Raw genomic sequence first — 25,555 nt, 5'->3', positions numbered from 1 at the left:
TGCAGGCACAGAACTCAAGAGTGAACACGCTGAGAATTCTCGATGCCAGGCTGCCCAAGGCCACAGTGAGCATCAGATAAGGGAGAACTATTCCTTTGTTCTGAAAAGACTTCATGACTCAGGGCTGAGCTCAATCTAAATGACATGCAGCATTAATTTCATTTTCTACTTACTATGTAGTCTAGGGTTCCTCCTGTTTCTCTGCCATCTAGAGATCAATTCATTTTTATCAATATTTGGGAAAATCAGTGACATAAATCAGGTAAGAGGACCCTAGATCCAGCCTCCAGGATCCTGCCCTTTGCCTGTTGATCCCGCCCTTTGCCTTTCCACTTTTCTAAATAAATTACACTAGCACAGACACACTGACATGCAGACTCTCGGGAGATACCAGCACATAAGCACTTCAGAGCAGTTTGGGGATGACAGGTATCAAAGTGAGGGCTAGGGCTGGGGCTTCTATCTGAAGTTCATAATCTATCTGTGCGTGCCGGCTAGCTCCTGGGAAAATCCCAGGGTATTTCTGTGGCCATGGGGGAGATTATTGAGACAGGGCAGGACCCCTGCAGAACAGTGTCTCCCAGACACTTATTATTTCCCTTTTCATGTGAAGATCTCTGGACCAAGCCTCCGTGATAGGGCTGATCTGGAGACCACTGTGGATGCTGTGAAAGCCTCTGATCACATAGGAGAGTAAGCTCTGGCCTCAGGAAGCAGGATCCTATCCAAGAGAGCTCCATGCTCCTGGAGGTGAGATTCTGTATGCTTCTTCAGTAGACGGCCACAGACTGAATAATCAATTGAGATTCGCATATCTTTTAGTTTCCCAAAAAAGAAAAATTTTTAAAGTATTTTTATCCATGTTAAGAATAACAGCAGCTACTCAGGAGGCTGAGGCAGGAGAATCGCTTCAACCCAGGAGGTGGAGGTTACAGTGAGTGGAGATTGCGCCACTGCCCTCCAGCCTGGGCAACAGAGCGAGACTCCATCTCAAAAAGTAAACAAAAATGGCTGGGCACGGTGGCTCACCCCTGTAATCCCAGCATTTTGGGAGGCTGAGGCGGGCAGATGACCTGAGGTCGGGAGTTTGAGACCAGCCTGACCAACATGGAGAAACCCCGTCTCTACTAAAAATACAAAATTAGGCGGGCGTGGTGGCGCATGCCTGTAATCCCAGCTACTTGTGAGGCTGAGGCAGGAGAATCGCTTGAACCTGGGAGGTGGAGTGCCACTGCACTCCAGCCTGGGCAACAAGAGCAAAACTCCATCTCACAAAATAAAATAAAATAAAAGCTTAGTATCTGTACAAAATATACGAAAAAAGAGGAGTAACAGCAAAGGAACACAGACCTGAATTAACTCAACATAGAAAGCCTAAGTATTCATGAATAATAAACATCTGCCATTTGCCTAGAGAGTGAGATTGGAGTTCTAGCCCCTCATTCTTATTTTCAGCATCAGGGAAGGTCCATTCTCCCTACTGCTCTAGAATATGCACAGGGTACAGGAACAGCAGGGTGGGTACTGAGGCTAAGCCCAAGCTAAGGGGTGGGTGGAAGCAGATTCCCGCTACTCAGTTTCTGTCAGGAAAGGCATGTGCTCTTGGGGACAGAGGGCAGTGATTCCCCATGAAGAGTTGGGGCCTCAGGTTTCCCTTCCCTCCTCCGAAGTCTGGGAAGGACCCAATTAGCCAACCCAAACTTCGAGCTACTAGTCTCTTACCCTTCCTGGAGGCTGACTGGGAAAAATCCAGCCCTACAAAGCCTGTAACCCCCCACCACCTTGCAGCTCTGTATGGCAAGACATCAAGAGAGCAGAGAGCCTGCTGGAGTCAGGGCCTGGCACTAAATCTTTATTGGATTTTCTCTTTTTGACAAGTTCCTGAATTATTATTTTTTTTCATATGGGGTCTTGCTCTGTCACCCTGGCTGGAGTGCAATGGCCCAATCTAGGCTCACTGCAACCTCTGCCTCCCAGGTTCAAGCAATCCTCCCGCCTCAGCCTCCTGAGTAGCTGGGATTACAGGCGCCCTCCACCACGCCCAGCTAATTTTTTCATATTTTTAGTAAAGACAGGGTTTCACTGAATTGGTCAGGATGGTCTCGAACTCCTGGCCTCAGGTGATCCACCCACCTCGGCCTCCCAAAGTGCTGGGATTACAGGTGCGAGCCACTGTGCCCACACCATTTTTTTTAATTTATGCCTCATGCCACCAGCTTGGGTAGATGAACCTGGCCTCCTTCCCTCCAGCCCTGATGGCCACAGGCAGAATCTTGTGGGTGCCCTGCAGTTCACTCCTCGGGGCTGAGGCACCACCTCATCATCTTCATCTGCCCGGGGGAGCCATGGTAATTCTCCTCTAGCGACAACCACAGCTCAAGCACCATAGGCAGATTCTGCACCCTGAGTCAAGGGCATGGTGATTTTAGAGCTCTACTCGTGCCCCTATGCATTAGCCAAAGGCAACAAGTGACTCGACCTCATCCGCATCCAGATGTCTGGGTCAATGCAGTGGAAGGAAGGGGTCAGTGAAGAGGCTGTTGGCGAAGACAGCCAAAGAAGTGCAGTCATCACAAAAGGAGACAAAATTTGTGTGTGGGCTCTGAAGAACAGTGCTGTGGAAGGAACCATTAGAGATGGCCAGTGTGACTGCTGGGATTTAGGCCTAGAGAGCGGGAGAAACAGGCCAGGGTCATGAGTCCTGGCTCCACACAGTCTCTCCACCCTGACCCAGCTCCAGCATCAAACTTCAGCTGCTACAGAGAAGGCCAGGTGTATGGAGCAAACAAAGCCTGCAGCCTGGGAGATTAGGAACCGCTCCCAACAATGGACTTAATAACATCACATTCATCACCTGATTGGATTCTTCCAACATGAAGCTCACAGAAGGTGAGTTACCTCAGTCCCTTCTCCTGAGAGCACTCCCTCAGTAACACACTTGAACGAGTCTCCACTCAGGCTCTGCTTCTAGAGCACATGACCCAAGACACCAGGCAACTCCTGGTTAACTCAGGACTCTGCCAGGGTTCAATAACTCAAGTTATCCTTCACCCTCGTCTCTCATACTCACTCCTGTGGTCGCTGAGTATCACCTCATTACCCAGCACATCCTGGGTAGCCATTGCACCTCCACCTCCTGTAATAATCCCATTCCATCACTTGCCCAATCTTGCAGCCTCAACATATCCCTGAGCCTTGTCTACATACACATGTCCAATTCTAGACCCCACCTCTGAGCCGTAGCACATCCTCAGCCCTAGATCCACGCAGCATTAACCTCACTCTCAAGAGAGAAAAACTGGGTTAGTATTTAAGGCAGGACTTCTCAAACTTCAGTGTGCAGATGAACCTGGGCATCTTGTTAAAATGAAGGCTCTGCCTGAGCAGGTCGTGGCAGGGGCAAGAAGCTCTGCATTTCTAACAAGCTCCTGAGAATGCAAAGGCTGCTGGTCCACTGCACTCTTGTTACAATGGACCAGCAGCGTTAACCATGGGGAAAGTCAAAGTTTAATGTCAGACTTTGACGTTTGGTTACACGTGTGTTCACATTTCTAGAGCAGTTCTCAACTGGGAGAGAGTTTATCGCCCAGGGCATAAATGGAAATTTCTAAAGATGCTTTTTGGTCTCCTTCAGCCTCATCCCCTAGGGCACAATAAAGTCTAACAAAGGGTAGGGATGTGGTACTATGAAGGCTGAGCTGGTGAAATCACCTTGTCACTCAAAGCCACATTTCCCTTCCACCACCTGGGTCAAAATGTGCTCAAGCATCGTTTCCTCTGTGAAACCCTTCCATGCAGACACCACCAGCCATACGTCCCTTGCTCCTTTCTCCAGGGTGCTCTGGGCCCCTCCCTCCATCAGTCAGAATTCCGGTCACCTTCAAGTGATGAAACCCTAAACGAACAGGCACTTGAGCAGTTTAATTCTCCCAGGTGACAATACTGGCATGGCTCTTCACAGCCTCGGGGAGGCAGGCTCCTTCTATCTTGTCCTGCCTTACTTGACCTTCACTCCTAAGATCATTTTCTGGCCCAAGGTGGCAGCTCCTACTCCAGCCATCTGGTCCACATTCCAGAGTGCAGGAAGGAGGAAAGCTGGGGGATCACGCCTTCCCCCTTAAGAACACTTCCTAGAAGCTGCATATACCACTTCTGTTCAACATCTTTTTGGCTAGAATTTGGTCACAATACCACACCTAATTTCAAGAGACACTAGGAAAATACCTTGAATCCACGTAGTCATCTGCCCAGCTAAAAATCAGAGCTTCTACATTAGGAAGGGGAGAATAGATACCGAGATAAGTGATCTATCTTGCCACAGTTCTCTCCCTAGTACCGTCCTGATTACTCTGAGACCTCCTGGGGACAGGGTCCAAGCCCAAGTCTTCTTCAAGAACACAGGAAATGGCCCACAGGGGGTTCTCTGGCAATGTACAGCTAACTCTGCTTCTCATGTTGTGTACTTCTCATGTTGAAACTGTTACACACTTTCCAGGTACTAATTCACTTGGTCCTCGCCACCCACCCTGCAATCTAGGTATTACTGTAACCCTCATTTTACACAATACAAAACTGAGCTCATAAAGACTTAACAAGCTACTCCTAGTCACACGTCTATTAACTGAAGGAGCCACAATTTGGACCCAGGCAGTCTGGTTCCAAGGCACCTGCTCTTAACCCCCCAAATACTCGGCCAACATCTATGAATCTGAACTGCACTACAGGACACCACCCAGAGCACCTCGTGGACTCTCTACCCCGAAGGCCAGCAGCACTCCTGGGGGGATCCCCAGAGAATTCTTTCGGGACATAGGGGTATAGTGGGTCCTGTAACAAGATCTTCTCCAGAGAAAAGCGCAGATGTTGTGGCTCTGGGGTGGTGCCCCCTCCTCCATGCTGATGACTAAGGCCAGAGGACCGACTACTTCTAGACCTTTATTTCTCTGTGAAAAGGGGGAAAATAAAAGGAATAAAATAAAAACGGCACAGTTGACACACAAAAAAAAACCAATGAGGGGGAGGACGGGAGGTGGAGAAGTAAATGGGGGAGGGGTTCCCATTACAGCAGCAGGATCCAGTGACCCGGGATGCTCACATCTCTCCCCGACGTGGGCGGAGTAGCCCCTTCCTCCCAAGGTCACTGTCCTGTCCAACCCCGTGGTCCCCTAGCCCGTTGGGAGGTGGACAGTGACACATCTTCCCAGGCTGGGGAGAGGAGGAACCGTGCTGGGGGAAGGGGCCTGGGGTCAGACCATGCACAGGGAGTGACAGCCAAAGGCCCCCCAGTGTCTCCCCAAAGAGGGACTTGTGGGGGTTGGAGGGTGGACACCAGAGGCCAGTGTTTGCTCCTCTTCCAGCATCAGGCGAGAGACAGAACTAGGAAAACAGGAACAGGCAAGAATCAGAACCAGAGCCCTCTCTCTGCCCACAATGCCATGGTACCTCCCCCTCCCAGAAGCTGCTGCCCGCAGGCCCAGCGCCTGTCCTCAAAGTCCACCCTCCTGCTAGGGCTCCGTGCTTTCTAGGTCTTACCAGTCAGAGCCTCCTGGGCAAAGTATTTGACGTCCACATCCTGGTCCTGGGTCAGCTTCTCTAGGATGGGCTTGACTTCACTCTGCAAGGTGCTGGAAAGCGAAAGGAGACAGGGAGAGAGAGGGTGAGCCAGGATGGACTGGGGCAACAGGTGGGCACAGGGCTCTTGGGCAAGAGAGTGTACACAGACACAGACACACCAAACCCAAGGTGGGAGGAGTCTCAAGAATCCAGGGCACACACAGGAATTAGAAATCTCTGATCACTGCACAGGAGGGTGACCATAGTTAATAATAATATTTTGCATTATTTCAAAACAGCTATAAGAGAAGATTTTGAATGTTCTCATCACAAAGAAACAGTAAACATTTAAGGTGATAGATATGCTAATTATCCTAATTTGATCATTACACATTTGCACACATTATTGAAACACTACTATACCCCCATAAATATGTAAAATTATGTGTCAATTAAAAGTAAAATCAGGCCGGACGTGGTGGCTCACATCTGTAATCCCAGCATTTTGGGAGGCCAAGGTGGGTGGATCATCTGAGGTTGGGAGTTTGAGACCAGCCTGGCCAAACCAACATGGAGAAACCCTGTCCCTACTAAAAACACAAAATTAGCAGGGCGCAGTGGTGCACGCCTGTGATCCCAGCTACTTGGGAGGCTGAGGCAGGAGAATCGCTGGAACCTGGGAGGCGGAGGTTGTGGTGAGCCAAGATTGCACCATTGCACTCCAGCCTGGGCAACAAGAGCGAAACTCCGTCTCAAAAAAAAAAAAAAAAAAAAAGGTAAAATCAGGGCCGAGCACAGGGGCTCACGCCTGTAATCCTAGCACTTTGGGATGCCAAGGTGGGCAGACCACTTGAGGCCAGGAGTTCAAGACCAGCCTGGACAACATGGGAAAACCCCCGTCTCTACTCAAAGTACAAAAATTAGCCAAGCATGGTGGTGCACACTTGTAATCCCAGCTACTTGAGAGGCTGAGGCACAAGAACTGCCTGAACCCAGGAGGCAGAGGTTGCAGTGAGCCGAGATCGCACCACTGTACTCCAGTCTGGGCGACAGAGCGAGATTCTGCCTCAAAGGAAAACCAAACAAACTGCAAAAAACCAACCAACCAATCAACCAATTACTTAAAGGTCACAAGTATGATAAACAAGGACAGACTTCTCTGGGGCCCCAAACAGGGAGATCAGAGCAGGCTGGGAAAGTGGAACAGAATCTCAGAACCCCCAAGTCTCTGAGGCCCAGCAAATGGGTATCTTTCATTGATTTCACACATATTCACTGAGGCCTACAATGTATTAGGAGTGAATACGGAGCTAAATCACTCTTGATTTCTGCCATGAGGCACCCGGGCCAGGAGGAAGAGACCAAACTGGTACGTAAGAGGGGAGTGGTAAGTGGCCCCAAGGGGAAGTTCCTGGTCCTCCAGGAGCCCAGAGGAGGCATCCACTCTCATCTACGGGGCCCAGGGAAATCCGCCTGCACCAAGAGTCAATTGTTTTGGAAAACGGAGGAGGACTTCGGAGAGAAACTAAAGCTGAGGTTGTGTTCTGGAACAGACAGAAAGAGAAATCTGCAGTTGTGGGTCCCCCACTTTCAGTTGACAGTTCCCTGTTCTCCCCAAATAACCACTATTCTTACTTCCATCATCTCGATTCCTTCATTCTGCCTGTTTCTGAACTTGACATAAATGGTGTGTTTTCTTGGTTTTGGCTCCTCACTCAACATGGTATCTGTGAGAGTCACCTGTTGCTGCTTATAGCAGGCATTTGTTTCGTCATTGCTGAATAGTTTTCCACTGTTTGAATGAACTAAAATTTATCTACTCTACTGTGGACAGACATGGAGGTTGTTTCCGTTTTTATGGCTACTATGAATAAAGCTACCATGAACATTCTTCTGACAGAAACAGCACTCATTTCTCCTGGATAGAGACCCAGGAGTGGAAGGGCTGTTTCACAGGCTGTTTGTATAACAAGCTTCACCAAATTCCACTCCAGATCCACTCCCGTTTTCAGAGTGATCAAACCCTAAATGTACAGCCCCACGTGCAATGGATGAGAGTTCCAGCTCTTCTATGTCTTCACCATTTGCACCACTGAGTCTTTTTTAATGTTGGCTGTTCTGGGAGGTGTGTAGTCATATGTCACTGAGATTTAATTTGCATTTTCCTGAAGGCTAATGATGCTGAACGCCCTTGTCATATGCTTACTGGCTATTTGGAGATCCTTTTTCAAGTGCCTATTCAAGTCTTTTTCCCCAACTCTTTCTTGTCTTGCCTGATTTGTAGACAGGTATTGTGGATGAGTCCTTTCTCAGAAACATATATTAAAACATCTTCCTCCAGTCAGTGGCTTGCATTTTACTCTCAAAATGCTGTCTTTTGAGAAATAGTGTTACATTTTACAGATGGTCAACTTACCCATCACTTCCTCTGGTTTGCTGTTTAACAAATCTGTGCCTACGCTAACTCAAGAAGATATTTTCCTACATTTTCTTCTAGGTCCTTTATTTTTTAAAATCTTTCTGGTTCTGGTCTGTCATCTCAAATTAATTTGTTTATGCATTGAGGCGAGACTTCTTTTATTCCTACGTGGATATCAAATTGACTCAGCTATGTTTTTTAAAAAACATACGTTTCTCCACTGAACTGCAGAGGTGCCTACTGTTAAACACATGTGGGACTGTTTCTGTACCCTTGATTCCATTCTATTGGGCGATTTAAATATGCTTGTGTTCACATCTATTTTAATTACTGTGGTGTCATAAGTCTTCGTCTCTGGTAGTATAAATCAGACAACTTTGTTCATTAGAATGTCAATTTTCCACTAAAGAACCTGTTAAGATTATTGGGCTTATACTGAATCTAAAGATGAGTTCGGGGAACTGTCCCATCCGTGAATATTATGTAGGTCTGCTTTAATTTTTTTTGAGACAGTCTCGCTCTATCGCCCAGGCTGGAGTGCAGTGGCATGATCTCAGCTCACTGCAACCTCCGCCTCCTAGATTCAAGCGATTCTCTTGCCTTCAGGCTCCCAAATAGCTAGGATTACAGGTGCGTGCTACCGCACCGGCTAATTTTTTGTATTTTTACTAGAGACGGGGTTTCGCCATGTTGGCCAGGCTGGTCGTGAACTCCTGACCTCAACTGATCCGCCCACCTTGGTCAGGTCTGCTTTAATTTCTCACATTAGTGTTTTACAGTTTACACTAGAGGTGTTACATACACATCTTTCATTGAATTTATTCCTGGCTATTTGATATTTTTGGTGCAATTATAAACTATACACATACTTACATATAAAACATAAGGTGATTTCATTTTCTAATGACTTGTTGCTAGTATACAGGACTGCCAGCCCATCACCCCCTCTTTCTATTTCATGCTGTGATGTTCATTTTACAGTTGAGAAAACACACCTTGAGAAGGGAAGGGAGCCAAGGTCACATAGCAAGCAAGAAGCGCTGCCAGGCCTCTGACCCTGGGCTCTACCTTCAAAGGTCTAAGATTAAGGTGCCCACAAGAAGCCCCTGCCAGTGTGTGGGGGAGTATCCAGACCTCACCTGTTGTCCAGGATGGGCCCTATCTTCTGCAGAGACTTGGCCACATTGAAGCGGACATTGGCAACCGGGTCCCCAGCCATGCGCAGAACCGTGGGTAGCATGTGCTTGGTGGTGATGTCCTGCCCACAGACCTCAGACAGCACCTGGGGGCCAGTGAGTGGCAGGGGTGAGTATGCAAAGCTCCTGGCTAACTCTCATTTCCTGCTGCCTCTGACCAGGCCACTCTGGTGATCATCAGGCCCCACAGAAGCTGAGCAATACGGGTGACTCAGTTAGTGGAGTGAATCTCCCAACTCCACTAACACCATCCTAACACCATGTCTCCATTCTGCGATGTCCCAGTTTCTCTGTCCTCAGGCTTCCCTTAATTATTCTGGAGATCGACCTTAATTACCAAGCCCTAGGATCCCTCCTTAAAGCAATGCTCTCCAGAGAGTGGCATGGGAAGAAATGATCAGAACACTTAGTTATATTTATTTTTAAATCCCTTCCTTTCTAGCCCTGTGTATGCTTTACACATAAATAAGTAGTACATGAGATAATTATAATCGTAGGAAAAGCAAATAGACAGGAGCACTTCCTATCTGTAGCATAACTGTTCTAAGCCCTGTGCGTGTATAACCTGATTAATCTTCACGCTCACCAGGCTGTGATTACCAGTATGAATTCTTTACAAATGAGAACACCAAAGCATCAGTTAGGTAACTATCCAAGGTCCATAGCTAATATATGGCAGCACCAGAATTTAAAACTAGGTCTGACCTAGAGCCCAAACACTCACCCAACGCACCACAGATAGAGACACACATTTCTCAGGGAAGGAGAGGGGTGCTCATAAAGCTTGAGATCGCTGCTCCAACAGGTCAAGTCTCCCAGGCCCTGGGTCCCTCACCATCCAAGTCCCCAGTCCCAGAGGCCCTATGACCCTGACCCTGGGAGCCCCACCCCCTTGCCTGCAGTTCCCCAAGGACTCATCTCTGGATAGAAGATGCACTCCATGTCTCCATTCCCAAGCCAGGTGTCTCCCTTGGGGAACCCTCTAGCATCCCTCCTCTCCCATGCGCTCCAGTTCCCTAGGGATGGGCCAGCAGGCAGGTGGAAGGCTCACATTGATGCAGAAGAGCGTAGTCATGCGGTGCAGGTAGTTGGGGTCTCCGGACATGGCCAAGACCTTGGGGATGATTGTGGCATGGGCCCACTCCTTCCCAAACTTTTCCACTAGCTTCTTCAGGTTGCTGGTGGCTGCCTCGCGGATGGCATATACTGCAGAAGGGTGAGGGTGAGAGAGACAGGGATTTGGAGGTGAAGAACTGATGTGGGCAAAATGTAGGTCACATTCACCATGGCTTACAAAGCAGCCCCTAGGTGCCAGGCTGCATGTGAGCCAAAGAGAGAAAAAAGGACTTACTATGTGCTATATCTAGTAACTGTTTTTTTTTTATACAGTATCTTTTCAACCACTCCAAGAGGTAGGTTCCACTACTGGCTTCATTTTACAGATGGGCAAACTAAGGCTCTAAGAAGTGATTTGCCTAAATTATGTGGCACTTATTACTTCAAACAGGGCTTCACAGAGATAAATAATACCTTTTATTTTTTACCTCTCTTAGTGTAAACAATGAGCCATTCTCATAATGGCCCCAAGGGACCAGAATAAGAAATTTCAAAGAATGAGTGTGGGGCTCATTCAAAGACAGCAGGTGACTTGTTTTAGATCTGACAGCCCCAAGGGCAGGATTCAAAACCCTGGTCTGGCTGCTCAGTGGCCCTCTGGCTCTCCACTATACCAGGCAACCCCTGGGTGATCTGTTTCATCCTCCTCCCACTCAACACTTCTCTAGGACTCTAACAAGCATGTGAGCTGGTCCATACGAGCATCCAGCGGCGTGGGGAGTGACTCTAGCCTCCTCCACTGCCCGCCACAGCCCCAGCCAATCCATCCTGCCTTTCTGGAGCTCCCATCTCCTCTTGCTGCTCCTGTGAAGGTACTCACCATGATCCACAAGCCAGGCCATGCACAAGGAGTTAAGTTTCTCATCAAAGAACTCCACTCCCTACAGGAGAAACCAAGGGTTCCAAGGTAAGCGTTCCAGGAGAGCAAACAGGGGGAGCTGCTAGCCACATCCCACGGAACCTATACCCACCCTAGAAAGACCGGACACTTCTCAACTTTGTCTGAGGTGCTCCTTTCCCTCCTCTCTTTGAATCCAATGCATCTTTTAAGGCCCCATTTCCTGGGTCCCTTCCTTCAACTCCCCAGGCAGTTGTCACAGCCTCCACTAAGCCTTCAAAGCCCCGTTTCCCCATCACAGCCCTGGACATACTGCACCTCCCCTGAGGCAGCACTGCCTGGCCCCAAGGCCTCCTCACTCACCAGCTGTCCAGCCAGGAGGGGCATGTACTCAATGATGGCCAGCCGCACCCGCCACTTGGCGTCCTCAGCCAGCTCCACAATGGCAGGGAGCAGGGACTGGGACAGCTGCCGGATGCCAATCACCTCGTTCACACAGTCCAGGTTAGAGATGATGTTCAGCCGTACCTCAGGGCACTGAGGAGAGGAAAGAAGGATTCTGAGAGAATGCAATGCACACAGCAACCCAGGACAGGATGGAAAGAGCTCAGCTGCATCAACTTTTATGGACATCTCCCGAGGGACTACTCCTGTCCAAGCCCAGCTCCCCGTTCTGGGAACACATTAACGGCACACAAAAAGCAAGCAGCATGGATCACTAACTTAAGCAGATTTTTAAACCTTATAATAGTATCACAAGAAATGTTTATCCATTTTCAAAGGACTTTAAGAATCACAGTAGGAAAATACAGCACCCTGGAAAAAACAGGCAGACATGATTCTTCTAATCCTAGCTCCGCTGCTTGCTAACAAGGGTTCCTTCCTGGATATCAATCCACAACATGGGAGAAGGGAAGGAAGAAAACTATTTCCTTATTAAAAGTATTTTAGTCTAAATAAATAAATAAAGGAGCACTGAAATGAATCAATAACCAAGTGAACAAGCCTGGCAGGCTTGGGCTGTTGAAACCCTGCACATTCTGAGGATAGGACTGGCCCTTGCCCAGCTCCAGCCCTTGCTGTGTGAGCCTCAAGCTGCTGAACATGTGCGTGAGAAGAGAAGGCTCAGAGACTATACCTCACCCATTTAAAAAGACTTCTTTTTGGTGCACCAGTAAAAAGGTAGCCTTTTTCATTTAGACAAGTTTATAAATTCTGGTGAGAGTCAAAATGTAAAGTTTATAAATCTAAAATGGAAATCTCAAATATAAGTCAGATGAATTCCTCACACCAAGAAAACCATGCTGGTTCTTTTCTTCTAAGAGAAGCTGCCCTGAGACAGGCTGGCTGCCAGCACACGATTACCATATAGTGCTTGCTGAAGGTGAAACTGGAGCAAAAAATGCTCCAGTCCTAGCGCACTTGCAGCACGTATGGGCTTGCCTTCAAACTGGGCTGAGCCTGGATCCTTCCCTCATGCCAGAGGCAAAATGATCCCCAAAACGCTGGAGAGGTGTGAAATGACATAGCAGACAACTTGAGGGGCTCTCACCTGCCAAATTATACCCATTAAAGCATCAAAAACAAATATAAATTGTATTAATATCTATAAAATGATTATAAAAACTCTGTGCATGTGAAGCATAACTCAGATAAATTACTTAAGTCATAAAATTCGTCATGAACATTAATGAAGATTCAGACTTTTAGCAACTGACGTAATTAACTGATTAAAAACAGTACAGTTAATCACCCACTAATAGGGAAAAACAAAAAGAACAAAAAATATATTAAAAATAGCGCACTCTTTTCAATGCATTAAAAATTGACTGTAATTCTGGGGCTAAGAGATTACTCCACTGTAACAGAATTGAATAACGTAACTTTTAGGGGCATGGGGGACTGAAATGTGATGCAGTACTTTCTGTTACAGTATTTCCTCCAACTTTCTAGCAGACTGTGTGGGCGCCTGTGTATAAAAAAGAAAGAAGGGGATGGGGAAGAAAGACTGAGGCTTTTGGGAACAAAGATGTCACACACCAGCAAACAATTGCACCATCTGCCCAGTTTCTCACCACCAAGGCCAAAACCACCACGTGGTCCCTTCTGCCTCCTGAACAATCTTGAATCCTTCCGTATCACTGCAGCCTCATCTCTACATACCACTTAGTCTAGCCTCAGCCTTCCAGACTCCCACAGCCTCTGGTTTGGTCTGCCTACACCGCTGCTGGCCGCCTCACTTCAATCTTTCCTTCACATAAGCCTCAGGGTGCCTTCTAACACCAACTCTATTCTGGCTCTTCCGCTTGCCCACAGTCAAGTCCAAACTCCTTCCCCAGTGGTCACCCTGATGATCTCTCCAGTCACCACCCAGCACCACCTCTCATCCTTTGTAATACAGGCAACCTGAACTGCTGGGTGTGGTCACGTGACCCTCCTGGCCAATGGGTGTATGGGGTGCAAGCACAGGTGAGGAATCTCGTCCTAGACTGTTATGAGAGAGAGAAAAAAAATCCACCACCTAATTTAAGCCAGAATGGATTCTGGGGTCTATATTACAGCACCTTAGCCTAAACCCTAAAAAACATGAACTCATCCTTAACAGCACCTGTAACACCTTAATGGCATCATGGGACTGCCTGTCTCTCTCCACTGCCAGTCTCTGAAGGCTTTTGAGGATCAAAACTCTTATTCTAGGCTGGGGGCGGCGGCTCACGCCTATAATCCCAGGCCTTTGGAGGCCAAGGCAGGAGGACTGCTTGAGATCAGGAGTTCAAGACCAACCTGGGCAACATAATATCTTGTCTCTATGGAAAATGTTTTTAAAAATTATCTAGATGTGGTGGCTCTTGCCTGTAGTCCCAGCTACTTGGGAGGCTAAGGTGGGAGGATCACTTGAGCCTGGAAGGTGGAGGCTGCAGTAGACCATGATCACATCACTGCACTGCAGTGTGGGCAACAGAGCAAGACCCTATCTCAAAACATAAATAAATAATTTTTTTTTTTTGAGAGAGAGTCTTGCTCTGTTGTCCAGGCTGGAGTGCAGTGGTGCAATCTTGGCTCATTGCAACCTCTGCCTCCTGAGTTCAAGTGATACTCCTGCCTCAGCTGCCCGAGTAGCTGAGATTACAGGCACTCGCCACCATGCCTGGCTAATTTTTGCATTTTTAGCAGACACGAGGTTTCACCATGTTGGCCAGGCTGGTCTCGAACTCGTGACCTCAGGTGATCCACCCGCCTCAGCCTCCCAAAGTGCTGGGATTACAGGCGTGAGCCACCGCGCCTGGCCATAAATAAAAACTTTAAATTTCTATTTTTCATATCCTCCATGTCCAGGAAAGGCCTCATGAAGAGTGCCTGGAGGAATGAATGCATGAACACACAGCTATGCCCACAAACATGCAACTCAGCAAAGATCTGGATGTTTGTTGAGATATCAGCAGATTCCTGGTCAATGTAGGTAAACCCTAGCAATCTAGGAAGACCCACCTGTCCCCTCCACAAACCCAGAGCTGAGATCCTGGCGCCCTTACCTCATCCTTCAGCTGAGCCAGGAAGAGGGGCAAGAGGTGCTCGATGGTGTTGTCTTTGCCCAAGATGGGAGAGAGACCCATGATGACTGAGGCCAGGGCAGACTTGACATGTTGGTTGGCATCGGACACCAGCTCCTGGGAGAGAGAAGAGGTAGGCACAGGGGTCAGTGCAACCCCTGCAGCAGCAAGTGGCCAAGCAGATGCCAACTCCTAAGAGACAATAACCTGCTTCTGCCCCTCTCATTCATAGAGCAGGGGATGGCTTAGGGTACAGGGGAAATCACTATTCCTTATGAGTACCACCTACTTAGAGTTCAATGACCCCTGCTCTCAGCAGCCCCCACTCCAACCCCAAAACCCTGTGAATGAGAGGACTCAGTGACGTCTGAGGTTCTAGAAAGTACTTCCACCTTTAAGGTCAGCCTCAAGCTGCAGTCAGGACCCCTAACTGCTTGAAACCCAAGAGCTGCCTGGTTCCAGAGGGCTGGGAACCTAGTTTGCAGCTGACTATCCCCAAAGCCTTGTCTCCAGCCCCTCTTTTTGGCAGGCTCGGATCCACTTGGTTCCTCCCATCAAACTCTCTGTTACCTTGATGCAGGGCAAGATCTGGGACATGATCACATTCTCCCGACAGTCAGCTGAGAGGTTTTCACAGAACTCTGTGGGCAGGGAGAGGGAGGCAAAGGGAAGTGAGACCTGATGTGCTAGTTCCACCTCCAGCCCCTCGGATACCCACCCCACTTGCTGTGTTCCAGCTGCCAGCACCAACCTTTGACCTTGTGGGAGGCTGCGGCCCTCACCTCGGCCTCACAGTCTTTCATCAGGTTCTGGAAGGCAGGGACCAGGTCTGTCTTGGTGATCTCAGGCCCCACTGCTTTCTGGAGCTGCAGACAGGAAGGAGGAGGGGGAGAGTGAGAGGGGCTGGCAGTTTACTCTGGGCTAAGGAAGCCAAAATCAAAGTGAAGGCACCAGAATTAGGGGACAGAGCGTGGGCCTTGGAAGCAGTGCTAAAATCTAATTCGAGTGCCAAGTCTGGCCCCAGGGCAAGGCTCTTCACCTCGCTGAGCCTCTTCTGCTTCCGAAGAAAAATGAGGACTGCAAGGGCACCTACCTCACAGTGTTGTCAGCATTAAAAATAACACATTTCCATATTATTCAGGCTACTGAGGTTAAGTTTTCTGTTACCTGATTCAAAAACATTCAAATAATATAGTGACTGCAACTTTTTGATTTATATATGGCTGTATTTCTTAAAGATCTGTTACCAGAAGCACGAATTACTTTTGTAATGAAAATAAAACAATAGGCCAAGTGCGGTGGCTCATGCCTATAATCCCAGCACTTTGGGAAGCTGAGGTGGACAGATCGCGGGAGTCCCAGAGATCAAGACCAGCCCGGGCAACACAGTGAAACCCTGACTCTACAAAAAACAAAACAATTAGCCGGGTGTGGGGGCAGGCACCTGTCGTCCTAGCTACTCAGAAGGCTGAAGTGGGAGGATCACCTGAGCCCAGGAGGTCAAGGCTGCAGTGAGCCGTGACTGTGCCACTGCACTCCAGCCTGGGTCATGGTGTGAGACCCTGTCTCAAAATAAAAATAAAACGATAAAGATTGACAGAAAGGAAGGCACTCTAGGGCTGGGCGCAGTGGCTTACACCTGTAATCCCAGTGCTTTGGGAGACCGAGGTGGGTGGATCACTTGAGGCCAGGAATTCGAGACCAGCCTGGCCAACATGGTGAAACCCCATCTCTACTAAAAATACAAAATTAGCTGGGTGTGGTGGTGCACACCTGTAATTCCAGCTACTCAGGAGGCTAAGGCATGAGAATCACTTGAGTCTGGGAGGTGGAGGTTGCAGTGAGCTGAGCTTGTGCCACCGTACTCCAGCCTGGGCAAAAGACTGAGACTCTGTCTTTAAAAAAAAAAAAAAAAGGGAGGCACGCTTGGCCCTGCCTGTTTCATGGCACCAGGCATGGAAAGACACACGGCTCCTGCTGCAAAGCTGGTTCCTGAAGACCTGGTAGGAAGCAGGACAGTTCATTATGAAGACGGGAATGAACAAGTAAAAATCTTGAAGGACCTCATGATATCTTGGGAAAATACTGCCTTTTATTCATCTTGCAAATATTTACTGAATGTCTACTATGTGCCAAGAACTGGTTTAACAGCCTAAAATTCCTGCCCTCATGGAATTTTTATTCTAAGACCCAGTGTGACACAGTTTATGCAGCTCAGGAGACAAGGATGGGAAGAACCTTCCCTAACTGTGGTGATGGTACGCTATTCTGAAGCTCTGAGTCCTTCCCGCAAATGCCAGTGGGAACCAGCATAATTAAAGGCAAAGGGCGCCCCAGGGTGGAGTGGCACTCAAGGCCTCTCTGATCCCACCCTGCCCTCTCTCCTGCTTTCTCTCAGGCTGGGCCATCAAGATCAGGCCTGAATGTTCCTGCTTGCACTTGCTCTCGCCTCCCAGGGTTCTTTGTCCTCTGGCTGGAACAAAGTTCCTATCTTAGCTCTTACCCACTCATCTTCTAGAACCAGCTGTAACACCACCACCCCTCCTCAGTGCTTCCAAGGCCCCACATCTGTCTGTCTGTCCCACACCTGTGACACTTTATAATCAAATTTCCCCTAAGTCAGTCTTCCCCTTCAGACTGCCTGGCTCCGCGAAGGCCAGGAATGTGCCGAATTCACTGGCCCAGCAAATAGCTGGTGCTCAGCAAACATGTTTGTGGGATGAGGCAATCTGGATCCCTGTGGAAGGAGCACTGTCCTGAGAGTCACAGACCTGGAGTCTTGTCCCCTTTCTGCCTGGCTGGTAGTGTCACTCTGATCAGTTAATGAAACTTCCCGGGGCTGGGCATGGTGGCTAACACCTGTAATCCCAGCACTTTGGGAGATGAAGGCAGGCGGATCACTTGAGGTCAGGAGTTTGAGACTAGCCTGGCTAACAACATGGTGAAACCCCGTCTCTAATAAAAATACAAAAACTAGCCGGGTGTCATGGTGGGCATCTGTAATCCCAGTCCCTCAGGAGGCTGAGGCAGGAGAATTGCCTGCACCCGGGAGGGAGAGGTTGCAGTGAGCCAAGATTGCGCCACCACACTCCAGCTGGGCAACAACACTCTAGCCTGGGCGACAGACTCCGTCTCAAAAAAAAAAAAAAAACCACCAAAAAACCCCACCTTTTTGGGCTGTCTTCCCCTTTGTGAAAGGACAGCTTGATTATGTCAGGAACACCCCACATGTGCTACCCTTCTCTGCTCCTGTGGCACTTTCCTCCACGTAGCCTTAACTTAGCCTCAGAATCTTTCTCAAGGCAGCACTTTAAGATGCCATGTCAATCAACCAGGATTGGCATATGAAGCGAGACGCAGTTAGATGATCATAGAGATCTTACTGCTCAAACGCCCAATGATTCCATCGGCCTAATGGAAACCTCAGCTCCTATACACTTCCCTTCTGAGGGTGTCAGTGTCCCCACCAGTGGGACAATGTCAACGGTCGCTCATCTACCTCTGTGAACTTGTCAGCCACCATGTAGCGGACGCGCCAGGACTTGTCTTCAGCAGCCTGGCGCAGAGTGGGCATCACCAGGGCCTCCAGATCCTCCTGGGGCAGAAGCTGGGCGATGTTCACGCACGCCTCCACCGCCAGCAGCCGCACCGAGTCCTGGGGAGAGGAGAGGAACAGTGGGAGGGCAGCAGAGGCCTTGCTGAGCTCTGGGATTCTCTTTCATGGGTAGGAACCACCAGAAGGACGGGAGAGCAGAGGGCCAGGAAGCAAAACTCACCTGCTCGTCAGAGGCCAGGTTGGAGAACATGGGGATGATCTCACTCTTGACGTTGTCCAGCTCCAGCACCTTGGCAAACTCCCCCAGCTTGGAGGCTGCGGCCCGCCGCACCATGGGGGTGTCATCTGAGCACAGGTTCCGGAAGTACCTGGGAGTCGGGGACGGGGATCCTGAGGCAGCAGGCAGTATGGCAGAGAGGAGCAAGCACAGACTCTGCAGTCGTGTGGGTCCAGGTTTTAGCTGAATGACCTTGGGCAAGTGATGACCCCCTCTGTCTTCCCAGCCCTATGAAATGGAGCTGATAGCAACAGTACCTACCCCACAGGTCCGCATGAGGTTTAAATGAAAATAATGTGTGTGAGACACTTCGCAGATTGCGCATAATAAATCTAGTCAATGCTAAGTGCTGACGATCACATCATTCCCATAAAAATTGCTTAACCAACGAGCCAGGCACAGTGGCTCATACCTGTAATCTGAACACTTTGGAAGACCAAGGCAGGAGGATTGCTTGAGCCCAGGAGTTCAAGACCAGCCTGAGCAACATAGTGAGACCCCATCTCTGCCAAAAATAAAAAATGAGCCCAGCGTGGTGTTGCACACCTGTGGTCCCAGCTATTTGAGAGGCTAAGGCAGGAGGAATGCTTGAGCCCAGGAGGTTGAGGCTGCAGTGGGCTATGACTGCACCAGTGCACTTCAGCCTGGATGACAGAGCGAGATCCTATCTCAAAAAACAAACAAACAAAAAACTGCTTAACTAAGAGGCAGGTCTAGAGCCACAGAAAGGCTTTATTTTTCAGCAGCAATTGCTTCGGTCAAAGACGGTGGGGGCCAGTGTAAGTATCTAAGCAAGTGTACAGCCATAAACCAGAGTTCTGGAGTGAGTCAGGCTCAAACCTGGGCTTGATGGTCAATTGTTTGCAAAGTAGAGGAGCAGGAGGCTGAAAACTGAGGTGGTTTATCTGCCAAAGGCACTGGACCTGGGATAGGCTGGAGATACCATCAGATGTAATTTGCTGAAAGTTTTTATGTTCCAGATTTTGCTCTAAGCACTTTATGTGTGATAATTCTTTTAAATCCTCACATTAACCAGTGGGAAGGAGGACCTGTCATCATCTCAATTCCTAAGTGAGCAAGGGGGCAGAGGTGGGTAAACTGACACGTGGTCGTGTCCAGAGACCAACTCTCGAGGATGTGGCCTATCAGGTGGTAAGCAGGAGTGGGAGTGGAGAGAGTTCAGGGGCATTTGGGCCCCAGCTAGACCGAAAGGAGTCTGAGGCTTTAGAGAAGGTTGGAGCTGAGATGGGAGCTTGGAGCTTCCAAGGAGGCAGAGACTCACTGTCGAAGTTCCGCCTTCACAGCACTGGACACTCGGGGGTAGCAGACGGAGAAGAGGCCGCAGGCCGAGGTCCGGGAGGTGAACCAGTCGCCGCCCGCCAGCCGCTTCACTAGCGGCACAAAGTGCGCCTCCAGGTCAGAGGGCGAGTGCTCGTGTGAGATGGCCCGTAAGGACTCCACTGCCTTGTCCCGCACCACTGTCTCCTCCACTGTGGCCAGCGACTCCAGCGGTGGCTGTGGTGAGAACACAAAGTCACTGGACAACTCCCTCTCCACCATCCGCAGCCCTGGAGCCCCATCCTGCACCCCATCATGGGCTCATCTCCTCAGAGAAAACTTCCCTATTACCCATCCCGACCTTCATTAAAATAGCCTTTAAAAATGGTTGCAATGAATGATTCAAAGGAAAAACGTAACATCATGCCAGCCAGCAGAAGGTCTCTGTCAGCGTGCCTTCCACAAAGGTTCTTATTTAGGGGTCCTTGAAGGAGTTTCACTGGGGTCCATGAACCTTAAAATTACACACGTCGCTTTCTGAGGAGAAAGTTCTTAGCCTCTCAAAGTGCAATGATCATCACTGACACTGTGTAGAACATCTTACTCACTGTGTGTACTAGGCAGGACCTCCGTGTTGTACCAGGGGTGCTTGTTCTTCCTCACTGAATTCTATAAAGCAAGTCCTGATTTTAAAGAAGAGAAAATGGGCCGGGCGCAGTGGCTCACGCCTGTAATCCCAGCACTTTGGGAGGCTGAAGCGGGTGGATCACGAGGTCAGGAGTTCAAGACCAGCCTGGCCAATATGGTGAAACCCCGTTTCTACTAAAAGTACAAAAAAATTAGCTGGGTGTGGTGGTGCGCGCCTGTAATCCCAGCTACTCGGGAGGCTGAAGCAGAAGAATCCTTGAACCCGGGAGGCAGAGGCTGCAGTAAGCCGAGATCGCACCACTGCACTCCAGCCTGGGCAACACAGCGAGACTCCATCTCAAAAAGAAAAAAAAAAAAAAAAAGAAGAGAAAACTGAGGTACAGCCTGGCTTGCCCAAGCTAGTAATAGCTACAGGTCAGGATCGAAAACCTGACCTAAGCTTCCCATGAACAGTTACACACAGCTCTGGTGACTGAATTGGGATCTCATGTTTCTGGGGGACTATGGGGCTCGGGACTGCTCGCTGGTTGTTACTGTAGGCCTAGAATGACTGCGCTCCTTCAGATACATACGACTGGCTCTCCACTGTATCCCCAGAGCCCAGCAGCACTCTTAGCACAAGACAGGAACTCTTAATTAGTGACCTACTGAAGGGAGACTCAACTTATCCCAATATGTTCAAATAAAGGTGTGGAGGTCTCTGATCTGAAATTCAACTTGGGCTGACAGGTATTTAAAGCAGGAAAAAAAAAAATCATAAATGGAAATGCCTCCAGGGCCCAGTCAAGTAACAGAATGATGCCATCAGCCAAGGTGACAGGCAGGGGTGGCAGGAGGCATGAATAGGAAGAGGCAGGCACTGTGGCACCCTGGAGGGCATGTAGCCCAGGGAGGGCAGGTGCTCCCCAGCTCCAAGGACTGTCACTATGGGAGAATGCAGTTGGCAATAAGCAAATCTGGTTTTCCAAATGCAGCCCTCAAAAAAACTCAAGAGTCTTGTATGTGAGAAGTCTCATGTAACACATGCTACAACATGGATGAACCTTGAAGATGTTATGCCAAGGGAAATTAGCTAATAGTCATAAAGACAAATATTTTCTGATTCCACTTATATGAGGAATCTAGAACAGTCAAACTCCTACGGTGGCTGCCAGGGGCTGGGGGAGAGGGAAGGGGGAGCTCATGTCCAATGGGTTTGGAATTTCAGTTTGAGGAGGTGAAAAATTCTGGAGATGGATGGTGATAATGGCTGCACAATGTGAATAAACCTACTGCCACAGAGCTACACACTTTAAAATAATTAAAATAGCACATTCTATGTATATTTTTACAGTAAAACTAAGAATAAAAACAAATGTTTAAAAATAGCATTTAAAAATAGTTGCAATGAATGATTCAAAGGAAAAATGTAATACTAAGCAAGCCAGCGTAATGTCACTGTCACAGGTCCTCATGCTATCGTGACGTCTCAGGTTCAGGACAGTATCATGGGAGTGTGACCATAGGTGCGGTGTGACTGGGATACTGCAGGGACAGAGTTCCTGTTGTTCACCTCAGTTCTCCCACCACCTGGGCTGGCACAGAGAAGGTACTCAATCAACACTTGCCAAGTGACTACAGGTGGAACTTATGGCAATCTGTTATAAGGAGGCCTGGGACAGAGGCTGAGCAGTAATTATGTAAGCCAAGGTTCTCTTCTCCAGTAGGTTACTGCAGGAAGTAGTTCTCAAAGTATGATCCCTGACCACCCTGCAGCAGAATCACCCGGAGGCCTATCCCAGCATGGACCAAAACAATCAGAATATCTGGAGGCAGGGCCCAGGAAGATACACATTTAAGAAACTGCAATTGATGCCTTTGCACAGTGAAGACTCACTACTGTGAAGCCTCTCTGTGAAGTCTGGGGGCAAGGGTTCTCAAACCTGGAGACCACACAGGGTAGGGAAGAGTGTGAACCGCCTAAAATCCTGTGTACTTTTATAAGAAGAGGGTCCAGAATTTAACAGATTCTCAAAGGGATCCATAATTCCAAAAGAGTTAGGAACTGCTGGCCGGATGCGGTGGCTCACGCCTGTAATCCCAGAACTTTGGGAGGCCAAGGCAGGTGATCATTTGAGGCCAGGAGTTCTAGACCAGCCTGGCCAACATGGTGAAACCCTGTCTCTACAAAAAATACAAAAATTATCCGGGCATGGTGATGGGTGCCTGTAATCCCAGCTACTTGGGAGGCTGAGGCTTGAGAATCACTTGAACCCGGGAGGCAGAGGCTGCAGTGAGCTGAGATTACAACACTGCACTCCAGCCTGGGTGACAGAGCGAGACTCTGTCTCAAAGAAAAATAAAAATAAAAAGAGCTGCTGACACAGAAACAACCCTCACACCCAGGCACGGTGGCTCACACCTGTAATCCTAGCACTTTGGGAGGCCGGGGTGGGTGGATCACCCGAGGTCAGGATTCCGAGACTAATCTGACCAACAAAGTGAAACCCCGTCTCTACTAAAAATGCAAAAATTAGCTGGGTGCGGTGGCACACGCCTGTAATCTCAGCTACTCGTGAGGCTGAGGCAGGAGAATCACCTGAACCTGGGAGGCAGCGGTTGCAGTGAGCCGAGATCCCGCCACTGCACTCCAGCCTGTGCAGCAAGAGTGAAACTCCATCTCGGGAAAAAAACAAAACAAACAAACAAAAAAACAATCCTTACACTGCAGCTACAGGAGTCTCTGTAATTAATTCCATTTCATCACTGCTGAGAGCGAGGGCCGGGAGTGGGTCTGACACATCTCTGGGTTTCCATAGCCTAGAGACCTTGCTCAATGTTTGTGTAATGAAGAAACTACACAAAGCCATTTTCTATTTCTTATAACCTGTCAAAATCCAGGTTAACAGCCACCTCCTCCAGGAAGCCTTCCCTGACAACTTCCCAACCCACCTAAGCAGGTTAGGCGCCTTCCCTGGGTTTTAAGGACCCCCCTGCCTCCCTTGTTTACAGCTCTGAAAGCAACCAGGAGCCCTCTGAGGATAGCACATAGGAGTGGCTAAGAATTAGGGGCCTGGGATCGAATCTGGACTCTGCCTCTTCCCAGCTCGGACAATTCACTTAAATCTGCCTGTGCCTCAGTTTCCTCATCTGGGCAATACAGCTAACATCAGTATACAACTATGTAAGGCTCTTGGGATGTGCACTGCAGGCAACGAGCAAGCACAAGCTATTCTGATCTAACTCTTCTCTGGTTTCCAGCACTGCCTGGCCCAGACAGCCCCAGGATATGTCTGCTGGCTGACATGAACGTCAGGCACATCGGTCACAGGGAACTGCTTCCCAAAAGGAAGCGTGGCTTGACTGGGACTTTCCTCACTGAGAATGTTCTGTTGGGAGACCCTGGCCAGGTAGGAGAAGGATCCCTGGGTCCCAGCCCAGCTCCACAGCAAGCCTGAGTCCCAACCTCAGTTGCAGACCCTGGGGGCCCTTGTTGAAGCCTTGTGGTTTCATAAAAATAATGTCTTCTGCTCCTAAGTCCTCTGAGAAGCTACTGAAAGCTATGAATTCACTGCTCAGAAGTTCCACCTGACAAATACCAGGCAGGGGCTACAGACAATTTTGTGAAATTCAAGGAATCCCTTCTAGGCTGGCCCCCAAACCTCATCATGCTCATGTTAAGCCCTGTTTTGTGTAAAATGTATGAAATGATCTATTTGTATACAATTTTCTGTGTGTCCATACGCACAAATTATACACATATGCCCAGATGAAGGCTGAGATACCCGAATTTAATGGTAACTATCAAGTTTCCTTAGATAATGCTGTTTGGGAAAAAACAAATTGTTATATTGACTCAAATCCCAAGATCCCAACAATGATAAGCACCATTCTTTATACACCACTAGAGCTAGGAGAAAGGCTGCTGCTAACTAATACACCATCAACTGCCGGTGCCACATTGTATCTCTAGCGACAGTGAAATACACAATCACTGGGGGAGTGGGGCAGAGGCAGAGGCAGCAGCAGCGGCCCAGCACTCTGAGAACAGTGAAAACCAGGGGACTAGGTAACCTGTAGGGTCTGCCTTCCCAGATCATCTTCTCTCAAACAACGCTGCTTGTTGGGATCTGGCCCATCTTTGTGTCCTTGGCCATCACCTAGCACGGGACACACAGGCAGGCAGTGGGGTGGGGACCTGGCAGACAGTCAAATGGACAGACCAAGAATCCCAGCTCTGCCATCTACTAGCCATACAATCTGAAGAGACGCTTAACCTCTCAGTGCTCCAGGTGGCTCACCCATAAACAGGGAATCCCTCCTACCCCAAAGGCTGGATATGATGTCACAGCAACAATAATGACAACTGCAGTTAACATCTGTTAGTACCTACTAAGTGCCAAGTACTGTGCTAGGGCTCTTCAAGATAATTTAAAAAGGTTTTCATAACCCCATTGTGCAGATGAGAAAGGTACAGCACAGAGAGGGTAAGTAATTCTCTTACAAGTCACATGGCAAATAAGTAGTAGAACCCAACCTGACTCTAAACCCACAGCCCTGTATGTAGAATCCCAGGTAAGGCCTGGCACTGGGCACCTACCTGACCACTAAACAGAAAGGATGATAACTGCACCCTGAGTTCACGATATTAAAAGCCACTCCTGACTTGCTGGATTAAAGCGGATGTCCATGGCCCGGCTGTTCTGACGTGATCCCCACGCTCTCTGACGCGCTCCCCTCCCTGCCCTAGGCCGGCAGGGCCATGGGCCGACCCTAAGGGGTGGGCAAGAGGACTTCCTGCCTTCCACTCACCAGCAGGCAGTGCACGTACTCTGGGCCTCCCACCAGGGTAGTGAAGGTTCCCAGCTGTTCTGCCAGGGCCAGGAGGACTTCATCTTCATCATAGATGGTATCTGTGGAACCAAGACAGACTTCGTGACTATCCCATCTCAACTCTGACCCCAGCCCAAGCTCAGAACACATGGACTCCATTCTGCTTCCTCAGGCTGTCAGCACTCAGTTCTTCCATCCGCCCACTTGCTCCCCACTCTCCACCTGGGCTGACACAGATATTAAGGTACAGGCTTGGCTGGGATAAGAGAGCCCTAAGTCCTGCTTCTGCCCTCTAGCGGGTGTGAAACACT

The 25,555-nt window shown here is 49.0% G+C and overlaps 1 protein-coding gene and 1 long non-coding RNA gene across 2 annotated transcripts in view; one reads left to right on the top strand and one right to left on the bottom strand.

Moving 5' to 3' along the window:
- The first annotated feature begins 18 nt into the window (after positions 1-18).
- LOC129137967 (uncharacterized) lies at positions 19-4,832 on the top strand. Its single transcript, XR_010153950.1, has 3 exons — positions 19-262; positions 2,251-2,889; positions 4,322-4,832. It is a non-coding gene; the product is annotated as an uncharacterized LOC129137967 (long non-coding RNA).
- Positions 4,833-4,922: 90 nt separating this feature from the next.
- The window catches only part of PPP2R1A (protein phosphatase 2 scaffold subunit Aalpha), a 36,438-nt gene continuing 15,805 nt past the window's right edge, over positions 4,923-25,555 (bottom strand). The window contains exons 3-15 of the mRNA XM_024351951.3: positions 25,224-25,324; positions 19,789-20,021; positions 18,450-18,597; positions 18,173-18,328; positions 15,425-15,539; positions 15,244-15,314; positions 14,656-14,790; positions 11,486-11,659; positions 11,105-11,165; positions 10,220-10,374; positions 9,112-9,254; positions 5,533-5,624; positions 4,923-5,376 (exon numbers count right to left, since the gene is read on the bottom strand). Of these exons, the coding sequence (XP_024207719.1) occupies positions 5,360-5,376; positions 5,533-5,624; positions 9,112-9,254; positions 10,220-10,374; positions 11,105-11,165; positions 11,486-11,659; positions 14,656-14,790; positions 15,244-15,314; positions 15,425-15,539; positions 18,173-18,328; positions 18,450-18,597; positions 19,789-20,021; positions 25,224-25,324 (1,601 nt within the window). The 3' untranslated portion in view covers positions 4,923-5,359. The remainder of the gene's footprint in view (positions 5,377-5,532; positions 5,625-9,111; positions 9,255-10,219; positions 10,375-11,104; positions 11,166-11,485; positions 11,660-14,655; positions 14,791-15,243; positions 15,315-15,424; positions 15,540-18,172; positions 18,329-18,449; positions 18,598-19,788; positions 20,022-25,223; positions 25,325-25,555) is intronic.

Source organism: Pan troglodytes, chromosome 20, assembly GCF_028858775.2.
Source record: "Pan troglodytes isolate AG18354 chromosome 20, NHGRI_mPanTro3-v2.0_pri, whole genome shotgun sequence".
In the NCBI taxonomy this organism is placed as follows: Eukaryota; Metazoa; Chordata; class Mammalia; order Primates; family Hominidae; genus Pan; species Pan troglodytes.
Note: the sequence above shows the minus strand (reverse complement) of the source record. Positions and strands in the feature narration are given on the sequence as shown.